At 40.8% G+C, this 15,726-nt stretch overlaps 1 protein-coding gene across 11 annotated transcripts in view; it reads left to right on the top strand.

The window, feature by feature from the left end:
- Positions 1-15,726, top strand: part of ryr2a (ryanodine receptor 2a (cardiac)) — a 152,411-nt gene that overhangs the window by 77,721 nt on the left and 58,964 nt on the right. For all 11 annotated transcript variants that reach the window (XM_085761346.1, XM_085761349.1, XM_085761350.1 and 8 more), the window contains 15 exons: positions 340-439; positions 1,288-1,384; positions 5,326-5,400; positions 7,637-7,793; positions 8,168-8,332; positions 8,574-8,695; positions 10,729-10,912; positions 11,281-11,416; positions 11,983-12,078; positions 12,368-12,486; positions 13,161-13,294; positions 13,579-13,820; positions 14,046-14,238; positions 14,981-15,185; positions 15,406-15,510. In XM_085761346.1, coding sequence (XP_085617472.1) covers positions 340-439; positions 1,288-1,384; positions 5,326-5,400; positions 7,637-7,793; positions 8,168-8,332; positions 8,574-8,695; positions 10,729-10,912; positions 11,281-11,416; positions 11,983-12,078; positions 12,368-12,486; positions 13,161-13,294; positions 13,579-13,820; positions 14,046-14,238; positions 14,981-15,185; positions 15,406-15,510 — 2,130 coding nt within the window. The remainder of the gene's footprint in view (positions 1-339; positions 440-1,287; positions 1,385-5,325; positions 5,401-7,636; positions 7,794-8,167; positions 8,333-8,573; positions 8,696-10,728; positions 10,913-11,280; positions 11,417-11,982; positions 12,079-12,367; positions 12,487-13,160; positions 13,295-13,578; positions 13,821-14,045; positions 14,239-14,980; positions 15,186-15,405; positions 15,511-15,726) is intronic.

Consider the following 15,726-nt stretch of genomic DNA (forward strand, 5'->3'; position numbering starts at 1 on the left):
CAGCTTAGTTTCATGGTCTACAGACATATCTACATTTGCCTGCTTGTATCTGTTTGTGGGCTCTGCAGAACATTCATTTGTATTTGTAGAATAGTTTGGACAGCCTTTTATTGTAAAGAAGTTATACAGATAAAAACACTACCTGCATAGTCTAAACTTACTGAGCAGTAGTAGGTTGTACAAACTTCTGTTATAAGTCCTCTTCCAAGAACTTCAACACACAACTGTCACCAAGCACTGCAGCCTGAATAAGGGACTCAGTCAGATTGAGGAACATCCTGAGTGTTTGTGTGTATTTCAGTCCAGTGTGTCATTAAATTGTCGTGTCTCTTCCTGCAGCATCTGTCCTACGGCAATGGCAGTCTCCATGTAGATGCAGCTTTCCAGCAGACTCTGTGGAGCGTGGCTCCCATCTGTTCTGGCAGCGAAGTAGCACAAGGTAGATACTCACGTCCTACAGTATGTGTCTCTCTTTGCTTTTTTCCATCTGCCTGGTGTGTTTTGGTGTCTTACCCTTAAGTTTCCTCTTGCTGCCTCTGATTTCTGGGCAAATCTGAGGTTGAATTTAAATATCAGAACAAACTGGATGGACCTTGTTGATACTGTACACATAATGCTATTCAGAAGAAAGAGCTTATCTATTGGTATTCAGGTGAAATGAGCGCCATCTTTGTTGTACAGAGCATCAGCTTTAATGCACTGTGCAATTCAAATTTACACCTTTTACTGCATACAGTATACTGCATTATAATCTCATTGGAACAGTTTCAACATTTCACTGCAGAAAAGAGCAGCTTCTCAATAACCTTTCTGCAATGCATTGTGGGAGAGTAATGTATATCAGGCCTACACATAAAAATCGAATGCACATACAGTACAGACACAGTATTTCCCTAGTGTGGAATCAGGACACTGCAGCTGTCTCTGCATCAGCACCAGCACCATCCTAGCCTGTCAGGGACTACAGCTCCCACAGGTGTCAGGTCTGCAGGTCTTTATATATCTGAACAGGTGGGTTTGAGAGGTTCAGATCCTTGACATAACACCATAATTACCTGCTGCCGCTCCTCCACCACATCAGCAGTCGGGGTCCATCAGTATACTCACATCGGTTACAAAATGACCAAGGTTTGGGCAGAGTAGGGGACTAATGGCTGCAGAATCTCTGGAGTGTAATTCATTCCCACCATCTGTCCTCCTACTCCTCCTCCTCTCTCCTCTGCCTCTCCTTTCCTTCTCTTTCCTCCACCTCACTCTCCCCTTTCTCCCTCTGCTCTCTGTCTGCAGGTTTCCTGATAGGAGGGGACGTCCTGCGTATCCTTCACGGTCACATGGACGAGTGTCTAACTGTTCCCTCGGGGGAACATGGAGACGAGCAGAGGAGGTACTGACAAATTTCCTTTCCATTTAATAAACATTATTTACTCCTCTGGCTTTATATGAAGTAGTTTGTCAGTGCTGATTCTGTACAGAAATGTTCATCAGATTACAGTTATATCATTCATAAACACCCAGCACCAACTGTACCTGGAGGCTACAGTTCTTCAATATCAAAGTTGTTTTGTCTTGGTGCAAGTTAAAACTAAATACAATATCAAGCTAAATATTTGTCTTTCGTTGACAAGGCATATTCATAAACAACTTTAGGTCATGGGTTGAAAATGATCTGGCCTAGTTTGGTTCTTTTTGCCTACCTCGCTATACAAAACGCAGTGTGAAACTGCATAACAGGTGACTAACAGTTTTTTTTTAGGTCTTTATGATACAAATTAGCAGAAGTAAGGTTGAGGCTGTTCTCAGTAGTCAGGCTGAGAGTGGAAAATAGATTGATTGTCCTTAAATAGATAAAATATACATACATTTTAGATCTAAGCAGGTCAACCATCCCAACACCTCAGCTGAGCAGAAGGAGGGTGGGAGGACCTGCAGCAGCAAACGGTGTTAACATGAATCAGCAGACACAGAGGCACAGTCTGGTTCTGATCTAGAGCTGCTCACAACACTTATGAATGAGATCTGATGACACAAACCAAGGAACTGACGGTCAACAGGGCCTTCAGGGGGGTTGGATTGTAGGGATGGATGAAGTCCCATGTTCACAGCTTTTCTACAAATCACTTGACAACTCAAGATGATCATAACTGGTTGAGGAAGATATTATAAATACTGCATCTTTGAACAATGGTCTTTGGGGTGACATGAGGAGTCTAAATTAGTTGAGTGTGTCTGAGAGGTTTTCTGTCATCACATTACACAAGAAGTTAAACTGAGGGTAAGTGGACTTATAATGTTTTTTTTATTTATTTATAAAACACTTTTCAAGCAAATGCACAAAGTGCTTTACAGATAAAACATTGCAGAAAAGGAATGAAAAAGAAAGACAACCAAGATAAAGAAAGACAGGATAAAATACTTTATCATCATATAAAAATGTATCATGGTTTGCCTGAATACCTGGTGGAGTTTGTAAATTCTCCCTGTGCCTGCGTGGGTTCTCCAGCTTCCTCCCACATGCACTAGGTTGATTGGCGACTTGGCAAATTGCCTGTAGGTGTTAATGTGAGTGTGTGAGTGTGTGAGTCTCTAAATGTCAGCCCCGTGACAGACTAGTGACCTGTCAGGTTGTCCCCTGCCCTCACCCCCTGTCATCTGGGATTGGCTCCAACCTCCCATGACCCTGCATGAATAATAAGTATAACCAGTGGGTGGATGGATACCTGGTGGTCATTGTTTACAGAGAGATACATTACCCAGTATGCTTAGCCAATCAACATTTTATTTCAATATTTATTTAAAGGTCCAGTGTGTAATAATTGGCTAGGTTTATTGGCAAAATCTGAATATACTACCCACGAATATATTTGTAAAAGTGTATAATAAGATAATACCATACTGTATTAACCGGACTGGTTCCCACAGTGGTCTGCTGGAAAACCTGAACTTCATTTGGAGCTATGTTCATGCACAATGTGGTCATTTTTCCAAACTGTAGTTGACACTGAGAAAAAGGGGATGAGGAAGCGCTGTGTGGATCTTAGAGTGGAAAACTGAAAAAACAGGTGCTCTTTGGTGAGAGTGCTGAAAAACAGGTAGATTTGAAAAATACCAAGGCAGCTCTGTTGAAGGCTCATTTGAGCTGAAACACATTGGTCTTTGTTTTTTAACCTTTTATATTTGTACCTGGCCATGTTTATAAAATAAGGCACTTTCATTTCTGTCAAAACAGAGCTGCCTTGGTATTTCTCAAACCTGTCGTTTACACTGTTGGCATTGGCATTCATCAAACCTAATAAATACTGTAGTTGTATTTCACTCTGGCTCTGGAAGTAGCAGGTGAACCAGACCAAAAATAGAGATGGACACAGCCATTTGAAGCTCAGTGTGAGCTGCTTCACCATCACTATCTGACCTGTATCTGACCTGTATTTGACTCTGCCGACCTCCAGGCTAATCCAGAAATGTTCGGAGTATGCTGGCCTGTGGCAAACATACACTCATCCACCTGTCATTCAAAACAACACGTCCGCAATTATGCAGAACATTAAACTGAAGTAAAATCATTCTCTGTTTGTTGTCAAAAAAGAGGAAATTAGCCGCAGAGACCAAAATCCTTTTTCAGCCTCAGAGGTAGCCGCTTGAGAGAAACACCGACAGATCAAGAGGCTTTTTGCCAGGCTTGTCAAGTGTAGCAGACAGACTTAAGAGAAATGAACTGCAACCTGGCACTTGAATGTGAGCCTACTGTGATTTGCTGACATCAAATTTGGAGAAGAGAGACCAATTTATGTACTTGCTGTTCCCGCGATTTGCTTTTATGGTATTCTTTTCTCTCCTCATGACCAGAGGGATGTCTCTGCTTCAGAAACACGTCTGTAAACAATGACAGCCGCTGTCACTAAAGGGGGATTTGGGAACCTTATAAGCTTTGTGTAGAACTACGAACCACTTGTGTACAGGCCTACCCAGCTATAAAAGACATACAGGCATTGAAAAAAGGAACGGCAAACTCGGGTGCATACAATTCAGATTGGTTCTAACAACTGGGATCCGATTCTCAATTTGAGCCAGTCCTCAACACCCACCACTAGTTACAGTATAGTTAGACATACAGCAATGTGAAATACTTCAGCACCATTACGCAAATCTACATATGTAAGGGCTTTACATTTTAAATGAATTGTCTGCTCTCTTTCACCATCCAGTTGAAACTATTGGACAGAGTATGTAGCTTCTATTGTAAGGAAATTGCCATGGCCTACAGGGAGCGAGAGTGACAACTCCCATTACAGACTGAGCAGTCTACTGCGACTTAGATGGAGAGGACTATGAATAATTATGGTTTAAGTAATTCCCAAATGGGGCAGCTGTTGTTAAAGAATCCCATAGAGGACTCTGATCTCCTCCTGTTATACTGGCTGCAAAACTATTCTGAGCTGTTCATAGTAATAATTAGTTGATTAAACTGTATATTGATAATGTAATTCTGCAAAGAAGTCACTAATGTTATTTAATAATTTTGCAGCAGAGCAATGCAGAGCATTCGCCTTGAGCAGTGAAGCAGAAGTATAAAGCAGAGAAAATAAAAAGACTCAAGTTATCTGCAAGGAGACCAGGAGAGGCTCACATATCCTTGGCAGAAAGATATTGCTAATACATTCCCTCTTTATGATGTACATTTTATTTTCATTAACAATTTGCAAGATAAACATCATCACACAAAATGTTATAAAATTGAAAGGGGAGGTTTTGAATAAGTCTAAACCTATAGGAATTATGTGCAAATCAAAGACGATTATTACACAGACCCTTGTGTGAGACTAAACTTTAAAAAAGGGAACATTGTAATCTTGGTACTCAACCACAAGTAGGCAGATATGAAGTTGAACCTAAGGAGCAGTGTGTTTGTCTTTTATGTGATCTTAATGTTGTTGAGGATTTCATTTTATGCTTCATTGTCTGCTCAAAACACTCTGTTTAAGAACATTCATTGTAAGAACTCAGATTTATTGTGGTTATCTGATGATTATGTGTTGAGTTGTCTATTTTAGAAGGAGATTTTTGTTAAATCAGTAAGATTCCTAGAAGAAGTATGGCAAGTAAGACATCGGAGATCATTGCATTCAAATTGCAAAGGAAATCGAACACTTCTGCACAATTTTGCAAAACTTTGAAATTGTGAGTTGCTCTGTAGCCATCCAGATCACTGTTGCTGAATGGTGCCTTAAGCCCAGATGGCCTGGACGCCATTAGGTGCAGGACACTTGAATAAAACATTAAGTCAAACATCAGTGACTGTCCTTACAAGAAAATACTTTTTACTCCCAGGACAGTACATTATGAGGGGGGAGCAGTGTCCAGTCATGCGAGGTCCCTGTGGAGGCTGGAAACACTTCGAGTTGTGTAAGTACCACACACACACATGCACACAGTCAATTCATTAACGTTCATGCACTTAAATTCTTGTAGCCCAAAATATTAAATTTACTCATGCAAAGTGGCATACAGTGCATTCAGTGTATTACTGCTACTGCTATTTTCCTGTGTCCTCTTAAAGTCAGATATAGCCTACACACTTTATTTAACTGGCTACTCTTTAAATATAGTTGTTGTATTTTTGCATGAGCTTATTAGGCCTACATATCTTTTGTTAAAGTACTTTACTTGATCAAGAAATGCTATACAAATAAAGTTATTAATATCATTATCACAAGCTGTCCCCAGCCACTGCTGGGGATCCCTCACAGTGTGAAGAGTCTAGCATGGCATTACTGTACTGTGGGCAGCTGAGTGGTGGAGCACACCTTAAAAATATTGCAACTTCTACCCACGCCACGGTGTGAATCAACAGCCTTTAAATGATTTCAGTTGTTGCTAAGTAACAGGAAATGGCAGTTTTGAAATGGTTTGCAGGTTGATAACCAGGCATCACCTCTTGGTTGCTTGAAGCTGAATGAATGGTTGCTGTATTTTAACTATGAGTGTGAATTTGAAGTGGTAAGGCTCTTTTGTAATTATTCTCCATACAGTGTGTGACATTCAAAATGGTAAAATAGAAATGCACCTTATCTTAAAAAAAAAAAAATATATATATAGGTATTGTATTTGCACATTATCTACTTTCACAAACCTACAGAGTTGTAGCCTAATATAAGCATAAAAAACAGACTGAAACTTCAGTGTTTGTGTTTTGTGTGTTCAATGTTCAATATTGTGTCTATATAGATATGTTTAGCTCATGGATATAATACATCCATGGTTTAGCTTTGCTTAACATGGGCAATACACGAGAGTGAGAACAGGTAAAGGTAGCCTACTGTGGCAGTTGGTAATTAAGCAGTGAGATCAGGTGTGCAGATGGGAGGGAAAGGAATGGAAACATGGCAGGGGGGGTGGCAGGTTCAGTGGGGGGAAAGACAGAGCCCACCACTGTGATAACATGTCTTGAGTGTTATAACTTGTAACTGTTATATAGCCTTCTTACTTGTAATTGTAAATATTACAACATTTTTTCCCATGTGTGTTTGGAAAAATCCAATAAAATAATTGCAGACACACCCCTCCAGTGGACCATACCATTTACTTTAAATTTGGCTTTAGTTGAGCTTTTTTGCCTGCTTGCCTCTTTTCCATCTCTGGTCAGGTGCATCGAGCAAGTAATGTAGTAAGTAAATGTAAAAGTAGCAGTATAGAAAATTAGCTTTACAGTATAGCTCATTTTTCTTCTTTCTCTTGCTGATTTAATAGCTACAACTTTCTTATTTCCAAATGATAGCCAAGCCAGTCTCTTTTGCCTGAGCTTACAGTTTAGCCAAGTATTAGCTAGCTAGCTAACGTTAATGGTATTCCCTTATAGTATAGACTCATGCTACTGGTGGTTTAGTCTTGTAGCTTTTTAGTATTACTGTAGCTAATTGTGAGCTAACTATCATTTCAAAGGGAAGTATTGTACTTTCTACTCCATGCTCTAGTTTGCTATCACTTTCAATGTGATGACCACACTCTTCATCAGCTTTTTTGGGAACCATTCTATAAAGAAATATTTGTATTGGCAGTTATCCCTATATTTTATGTAAATTAATTAATTATTATGAAGTTTAATCCTATTTTGAAACAGCTGAAATATTTGTAATTGATAATATACTGAATAGCATGTAACTACTGTAGATTTCAATGCTGTGACATCAGCAATGTCAGGTTCAGGCTCCGCGTAATCAGTGTGACATGTTTCACCTGTGTGCATCTATAAGATCCAGTGAATGAAGTCAAGAATAAAAATGAGGAAGGAAGGATGGAGGGAGCTTCTTATTAAACTTGTGCAATGTATTTTTTATTCTGTTTAGATTATAAACCAAACCAACTGAAATAAATAATTGAACACTGCAATAATTAATATTAGTTACTAACACAAGACACCTGCCTACATGGTTTACAGTCTGACTAACATGTTTGTAAACAGTTACAATGACACAGAACAAAATTATCATTCATGTGGAATTTCTGTGCCAAATTTAAGACCAATAGTCCCCCTAACTCTGTTTTTGGTCTCCTCCAATTCCTGAGGGAAATTTCTGTGCACCTTGTTCACCAGCTGTTCTCTGTGCTGTGTCTGTCTGCTGTTTGCTGTGTTTTTGTCCAGGTGGAGTGGGAGTCATATCCGCTGGGGTCAGCCCTTCAGACTGAGACATGTGACCACAGGGAAGTATCTGAGTCTGATAGAAGATAAATCTCTGCTGCTGATGGACAAAGAGAAAGCTGACGTCAAGTCTACAGCCTTCTGCTTTAGGTCATCTAAGGTACAACATCCACAACACCTCATGTGAAGGCTCACTTTCAGTGAGAATAAGAGTGACCTTAATAACTGTTATACAACAACAAACTGCTTGTTATATTACTGCCATCTAGACCTTTTTATGAGTCTCTGATCAGAACTAAAATATTCTATTGATTTTACATTAAGCAGATAAGTGTATAGGAGAGAAGTATAAAAGAATCAATATCCCGTTTATATTTGTGTTGCTATCAGTCTGATGGTAACACATGATGACTAACTGTTCACCACAGTTTTTCTATTATGTTTTAATCATATCATTCACTGTTGTAAATGAATGACAACATGTTATTTGGAATGTTATTGATTACTGATTACTTCCTCCTGTTTTTACTTCAGGAAAAGCTGGATCCTGGTGTGAAGAAGGAGGTGGATGGAATGGGTGTCCCGGACATTAAATATGGCGACTCGGTGTGTTACATCCAACATGTTGATACCTGCCTATGGCTCACATACCAAACTGTCGACGCCAAGTGTGCACGCATGGGTGGTGTTCAGAGAAGGGTAATTTACTCTACTGAACCATACAACACAACAACTGAGTCTTTTTTTCCCCTTGCTTTCTTTTTTCCTAATCACCTGTTACTCCATTCCAGTAACTGCAGTCATTCATGGGTCATTAATTGCTGTATATGATCTTGCCAGGAAGATTGTCCACAGTCTTGAAGATTCTGTGATATATTTATTCAGTGTTGTGTGAAGATTAGGTGTCATCGTTATGGCCTAACCTTATTTTGTCTTTCAGGCCATCATGCACCATGAGGGTCACATGGACGACGGGCTAACACTGTCTCGCTCCCAACATGAGGAGAGCCGCACTGCCAGAGTGATCCGTAGTACTGTCTTTCTTTTCAACCTCTTCATTAGGTAAATGTACAGACCAGACACACACACAATTAAACATGTAATATGGTACATTGACTTGCATAATGATCAGAACACTTTGATTTCCTGCAGCAAATGGTGATGATGTGCCTCTATGTTTTGATGAACCAAGATGATTTGTTTTTCTTCAATAAGAAGGAAATTTACTGAAAGTCATGAAAACAAAACGAGGAAAAACAGCTTTGTGTGTGTGTACCATAGAACAAGTATGCTGCAACCTCCCTGGCAGTGTTTTTCATCCTGTGATCATGTGGCAACACAATGTGACTGTACCTGCTAGTGTGAAGAAACAAGCTTTTTGCAATTTCCTGTTAATGGTGGCAAAAATTAAGCTGAAGGGAAATGGTGGCTGCTCTGGAGGGAGCATGAGGCAAGATACTGGTAGTAATTTAATTGAAAGCAAATATCCTGCGTCTAATGTAACTAGTGTATGTGAAGCATGCGAGTGCGCTGCATTCTGAGACCTGCTTCCCTCAGTGAGTGTGTGGCAGAATACTGCAGAGGAGCTTTGTGTAGGGGGTCTGTCTCTGTTCAGACATGTGTGTGCAGCAGAATGACTGCAACAATCATGTAGCAGCTGCAAGCCCGCAAGGCTGGTCTGATGAATGTTGCTCAGCATGTCATCTGTGGTGGGCAAACCATACAGATGCAGTCAGCTGTAAATGAAAGAGCTTTCAACCTAACGACAAAAACATAAAATGTAAATACTGAGCTCTTAGAATTTATCATAACAATGAATCATTAATAAGCATGTCTGCAAAGAGTCATGTAAGACGCCTAAATAGATATTTCTCCAGCACTGAGCTGCAGTATCTGTTTCACAATACACACCACCAGCAGCCCTGTTTGTCAAGATGCTGCATCTTGTTAAGATGCCAACACATCAGTACAAGTCAACTCAGCCCTGTAGTACTGTTGTTGTTGCATATACTGTACATGCACCTGGTCCACCTGGACTGAATCCAGTGGAAATGTTGGGATGTGGTAGTACAAGAGCTTGGCAGTATGAGTCTGTAGCTGAGAAATCTGTAGAAATGATACAGTATGATGCAATCTTGCACATAGAGCAGAATCTCAAAGGAAAAGTTTCCAACAGTGTTGAATTCATGGCATGAAGAACTGCAGCTGTTTGAGAGAAAGGGAGGGGCTACCAACTTAAGTATACATTTATGGATAAAATAAATATATTTACCTTTAATAATCCACGATGACAAAGTGAAAATGTCCTCATCCTTCTTTATGTACATTGGCCAGTGGCCATTGTATGTGTACATGTGTATATGTGTAAAAAAAAAAAAAGAAAAAAGAAAGCTCTAAACCGTTAATTAACGAGCACACTTGTGTGAATTAAGATGTCTCAGACTCTCTCTGCACATTAGCTGCCAGCACAGAGGTGGATGTATGTGTGTTCTGCTGTGAGGGAGGAGGAGGGAAACTCCTCCACACTTACTGGAGAGAGAGGCAGAGAGGCAAGGCCCTCTGAGGAGGATCAGTAGAGCAACAGACACAAATGCAGTGGCATTTATACTTGCTGAGAACTATACTATAAGATGTACTGTAGATCATTTGAACCTGCATGTTAGAAAAGTCACATCCATCGTTTCCTGCATGTACAGTATAAGGCTTATGAATTGTTTAATGTGAAGCCCATCACATTAGTTTGGACTGTGTAATTAAGCAGCAGGTTAGACAGCAGGGAGGTGTGTATAAGCAGTCACCACAACTAACACTCTCAGTCTAAATATATTGACAGCCAGCATCATCAAAGGAGGCTGAACAAATCTCACAGCAAAAATAGTACAACATGTTACTTCCACAAAACTATTTCTGGTACATATACTTTTATACTGAGTTACATAACTTTTGAATTTAGATCAGCTTGCAAGAGCAGGACATCCTACATGTTGGAATCTGTCAACATAACATAAGTACATTATCCTGGAACAGAGAGTAAGAAATAACATTGAGAACATCATCATAAAGGAAGTGATTAAAATGTTCTCTATATGCTCTAGGGGTCTGGACACAGTAAGGAAAAAGGGGAAGAGCTCTACGTTAGATCTACCAATAGATTCAGTCAGTCTGAGTCTGCAGGATCTGATTGGCTACTTCCAGCCACCTGGGGATCACCTGGAACATGAAGACAAGCAGAACCGACTGAGAGCTCTGAAGAACCGGCAGAACCTCTTTCAGGAGGAGGTGGGTGGGTCGGTGTGTGTGTGGTCATGTATATATAGTAGGTCTTTCACCCGTGGACTAAATGAGTAGAAGTGGCTTACTCCAGTTTTCTGGAACCAAGCTTTGAATCCTTGCTAGTCTGTGGTTGGATGTTTCGTTGATAATATATAGCATGAACCTCTTCAGTTGCACTCACCTAACACTACACTCTAGTACACTGCAGTTTATGCAATAATTCAGGATAGGAAGCTGGAATACAGCCCATCGGCCTTGACACTGAACCTCTATTATCTGCACTTGGGCCTCCACACTCACATTCTCTCTCTTGCTCCCCGATGCACTTCATTCAATCAAGAGCATTTTAGAATCACCAACCTCTGTGTCTGCAGGGGATGATCAGCCTGGTCCTGGAGTGTATCGATCGGCTTCACGTCTACAGCAGCGCAGCTCATTTTGCTGAGGCAGTAGGAAGGGAAGCAGGAGAGGCCTGGAGCTCTATCCTCAACTCCCTCTACCAACTCCTGGGTATACACACGTTTTATTTCCCCTCTGTGTCCTACATTCTGAAAAAAGAGATAATAGCTCAAAAAGTAGAAGAAAGAAAGAGAAAAGGAAAGAAAGCTAGCATTTCCTGAAGCATATACAGTGTAACTGCTGATGGCTCCTGCAGCCACTGTCACTGTTACCTCTCAGCTCTAGCAGCTGATGAACTATGTTTTATTTTATTAAAAGCGAGAATAATAATGGCCTTTTCTCTCATTCACTCTCATCTGTGAAAGTGTAATTCAGATGATAAATGAAATATCAAAACAATTGTACTTTCATGTGATGCTTCCAAGTTTGGTGAAGACTACATGAAACATGGAAAAGAAAGGACTAATTTGTATTGTAAAGTGACTGAATTTCTTAAGATGATCATAAAATCCATTGATGAAAAGTTTGTTCATGTAATGGTTTAAAATATCAGAAAAGATAGAGGATAAAGAGCAAATATAATAAACAAACATAGAGCACAGAAATCAATGCAGATGTATAAACTGTACAAAGGTCTGTGATTCTCCCTTCTCCTCTGACCTCTGGCCTCCTCCCAGCTGCACTGATCAGGGGAAACCGGAAGAACTGTGCCCAGTTCTCTGGTTCACTGGACTGGCTGATAAGCAGACTAGAGCGACTGGAGGCCTCTTCTGGTGAGTTAGCTTTTCTGTTAGATAAACTAATACAACTGATGATACATCACCTCTACAGTATCATACTGTTTACTTGACACAGAGGGGGAAGCGCTGGCTTTGTTGACTTAAATATACTTGGATGTAAAACTTTTTTCATACTTTGTCCAGAGTAGGGAATCTACTTTGAAACCAATGCCAGTAAAGCTACAGACTACTTTGTCACTAGCAGAGAGGCTACAGACATCAAACACCAGCTGCATTTTTATGTTAGTCATTCTAACTATGCTGTATATGTTTTGTTTTCCAGGTATCCTAGAGGTGCTTCACTGTGTGCTGGTGGAGAGTCCTGAGGCACTGAACATCATCAAAGAGGGACACATCAAATCAATCATATCTCTGCTGGACAAGCATGGACGCAACCACAAGGTTCATTAATTTTCTTCTTTCTTGTAGGTCCTGTTCAGATCTGCCATTAAAATGTGTCTCAAGTGGTCCAATAAAAAGTGGTCAGCTACAAGTGTGAAAGAACCCAATATACATTGAGGACACATTTGAGAACTGATCATCTTCAGAGGTGGCCCAGGTCATGTGTTACTATCTCCTCTTTTACCAGTGTGAATGCAAATTGGTGGGCCATCTACTCTAATGATGTTTTCTGCCACAGTCTGATAATTTGTCCCACCACATTTTCATAATGATGGAAAAATGCCAAAAGTTTGAATTGAGTTTTAAAGCAGTGTGCAGGCTTCCACTGTGCACCTGAAATCGAGTGGACAAAGTGTGTGGTGTGAAAAGGCTTGTAAGAATCTGTGGGCAGAACCTGAGGCTGATAAGGCACTGAATGAACGAGACCAGAGGCAACGATTTAAGAATTTAGACCCTTTTCTCAACTTGACTTTGTTTTAAATCCCTCAAGTAGAGTAGCTTGTCATAAATACCTGGAGGGTGCTCACTGAGCTGGGTTTGACAAACAGGAATAATTTCTCAAGGCAAAGACAGGCACAGAGCTGCAGCCTGTAAATCAATGTATGCAGTTCAGAGTGCCACTATGTGTATGTGCATGTTTGTTTGCAGTGACATATATGTTCTCTGCTGTTTAGGTTCTAGATGTGTTGTGTTCGCTGTGTGTGTGTCACGGTGTGGCAGTACGCTCCAACCAGCACCTGATCTGTGACAACCTACTGCCGGGAAGAGATCTGCTACTGCAGACCCGCCTGATCAACCACGTAAGCAGGTATACACATATACACACACACACACACACACACATAAGATTACTATAGTCTTCCCTGATTTCTTTGGACATGTACATGCTTTAAAGCAGTGGTTCTCGACCTCGGGGTCCTGACCTGCAGTTTACATTACATTACATCAGTTATGTTGCGCTGCCTGCACCAGTGATATAACCACCAGTGAGAATGTGTGTGCTCTGTTTTGTTAAAAAAGTCTCAAACCACTTCTTTAACATAGTGATTCATCTCAGTTTTATTTGTCATATATTTTTCTTCCTCCCAACAGCATGCGTCCAAACATCTTCCTGGGTGTCAGCGATGGATCTGCTCAGTACAGGAAGTGGTACTACGAGCTAATTGTGGATCAAGTGTTGCCATTTGTCACAGCAGAGCCCACTCACCTAAGGGTGGGCTGGGCCAGCACCAGTGGCTATGCACCCTATCCCAGTGGGGGAGAGGGTTGGGGAGGCAACGGGGTGGGTGATGACCTCTACTCCTATGGCTTTGATGGACTCCATCTTTGGTCAGGTGAGCTGTGGTTGTGTTAACAGAGAGATGGTTGGTGTGGATGAAACTGTAATGACCAGATTCCTTCTGTGAGACAACACCGTCAGACAACACAGAGAAAAGAATCTGCTACTTTTGTTATTAAATTACACAAACAAAGTGGATGTTTAAACAGATCGTTTCTGACTACTTAGTCAAAATTAAGGTGTTAACTTTCTTTACTGTCTGTCTACCTCACCTTCACAGGCTGTATAGCACGGACGGTTAGCTCCCCCAATCAGCATCTGCTGAGGTCAGAGGATGTGGTGAGCTGCTGCCTGGACCTCAGTGTGCCCAGTATCTCCTTCAGGATCAATGGCCAGCCAGTTCAGGGCATGTTTGAGAACTTCAACTCAGATGGCCTCTTCTTCCCTGTGGCCAGCTTCTCTGCTGGGGTCAAGTCAGTGCTTCATTAGTAACATGCACAAATAAACATTCATTTCATTTATCTGTTGCCAACATGTTGGCATAAATTCAGTATGTTTTACTAATTTGGCTTCTACACAGAAGCAGCATTGACTAAATGAGGTTGATTCTCTTCATACACAGTTTAAGTATAGATAAAAAAAAAAAAACAGCCCCACAGTGTGAACATTTCACCGTCGGATAAAAGTGTATTGTATGTTATGTATTTATTAGAACAGTAGAAGAAACATTTTGTCTTGAGGATATGGTCATGTTCAGTCACAATCTTTTCAACTGGCATTTGCCACAGTATAGTCCAGCCTTGACAGTTCCTGCTCATTGTAGAAAACCACTGTTCTTTATTTGTAGAACACTTTTCAGAATTGCAGTCCAGTGATACAAAAGCACTGTGACCATAGTCTGCAGCTTTACTAGTTTGAAATTTGACAAATCATTCCCACCTCGAGGTCCATCTTCACAAGCTATCCACGGATGAAGTTAGTGTGATATGATTGAAAGCATCTAAAGAAGTGTATCTTTATTTTGGATTTTTTTTTTCCAACTGGTCCAAGATGAAGTTTTCTACCATTGTAGTAACTTGGGTTTGGTGGTGGTAAAAATGCATAACTTAAATATCATCTAGTATCATATACTGTACTGTCTGCCATAGAGTCTTAATTAATCCCTCATCTTGTTTTCTATTCACATTCCATGTTTTGTCATTTGTCCCACTGCAGGGTGCGTTTCCTTCTCGGGGGTCGTCATGGGGAGTTCAAGTTCCTCCCCCCTCCAGGTTATGCACCTTGCTACGAGGCAGTGTTGCCCAGGGAGAAACTGAAGCTGGAGGCATGTCAGGACCAGACAGCAGCCACAGAGCTCCTGGGACCCACTGTCACATTGAGCCAAGCAGCATTTTCCCCCACACCTGTGGACACCAGCCAGGTAGAGAATCACTGTCAGAGTTGTTGCCAGCACGTGTTAGTTGTGGTTTACATCTTTTATGAAAACCCAACATGTTCACTATTAAATAAATAAGTAATTAAGAAACATACAATATACAATGTCCTGAGCTCTTTATGATGATGCTACTTCTATTGTATATTCTTTTTTTTGATGTATGTGAACTATCTCTGTGTTTGTGTATGTGTGTGTGTGAGCGCAGATTGTGCTGCCTCCTCACTTAGAAAGGATCAGGGAGAAGCTTGCAGAAAACATCCATGAACTGTGGGTGATGAACAAGATAGAACTGGGCTGGACCTTTGGTGCTGTGAGTATCAGGCCAACATCTTGATGCTTTTTCTCGCGCACTGATCATTGTGAACTGAGCAGCTACTCAGCTACACATCATAAAGGATCCACAACACGTGAGATTACAGCAGCCTGTGACAACAAAAGCTTTATCTCCACACACACATGGAGCAACAACACTTCCACAAGGTCAAGGAGACCTTTTTAAAAAGTTGTTTCTGAATGCTCTGTCAGC

This window comes from Trachurus japonicus, chromosome 19 (genome assembly GCF_045865225.1).
Source record: "Trachurus japonicus isolate A0001 chromosome 19, Traja_1.0".
Lineage (NCBI taxonomy): Eukaryota > Metazoa > Chordata > Actinopteri > Carangiformes > Carangidae > Trachurus > Trachurus japonicus.